At 66.4% G+C, this 357-nt stretch overlaps 1 protein-coding gene across 1 annotated transcript in view; it reads left to right on the top strand.

Annotated features, from left to right (window-relative positions):
• The window catches only part of IHH (indian hedgehog), a gene marked incomplete at its 5' end in the record, with an annotated part of 836 nt that extends 544 nt beyond the window's left edge, over positions 1 to 292 (top strand). The window contains one exon of the mRNA XM_010143476.1: positions 5 to 292. Within this exon, the coding sequence (XP_010141778.1) occupies positions 5 to 292 (288 nt within the window). The remainder of the gene's footprint in view (positions 1 to 4) is intronic.
• Between the last annotated feature and the right edge of the window lie 65 nt (positions 293 to 357).

The following is a 357-nucleotide window of genomic DNA, read 5'->3' as shown; positions in this document are numbered from 1 at the left end:
TGAGGTGTTGGGGTTGCAGGACAAGAGGGATGTGGGAGCCTATGCCCCACTGACACGCCACGGGACACTGGTAGTAGATGGCGTGGTGGCCTCGTGCTTTGCCCTGGTGCAGGAGCAACATCTGGCACAGCTGGCTTTTTGGCCTCTCCGGCTCTACCACAGCCTGGTAGGGTGGCCTGGGGTGCAGGGGGATGGTGTGCACTGGTACTCGGGGATGCTCTACCGCCTTGGCAGGCTGCTCCTGCCCCCTGACAGCTTCCACCCGCTGGGGGTGCCCCAGGCGGAGAGCTGAGGGTGCACCCCGGCCACAGCTGTCGCTGCTGGTGGAGGCGGGGGCTGGAAAGCAGCTCCCCGGGG

The sequence above is a fragment of the Buceros rhinoceros genome, unplaced genomic scaffold, assembly GCF_000710305.1.
Source record: "Buceros rhinoceros silvestris isolate BGI_N320 unplaced genomic scaffold, ASM71030v1 scaffold39939, whole genome shotgun sequence".
Classification (NCBI taxonomy): domain Eukaryota; kingdom Metazoa; phylum Chordata; class Aves; order Bucerotiformes; family Bucerotidae; genus Buceros; species Buceros rhinoceros.
Note: the sequence above shows the minus strand (reverse complement) of the source record. Positions and strands in the feature narration are given on the sequence as shown.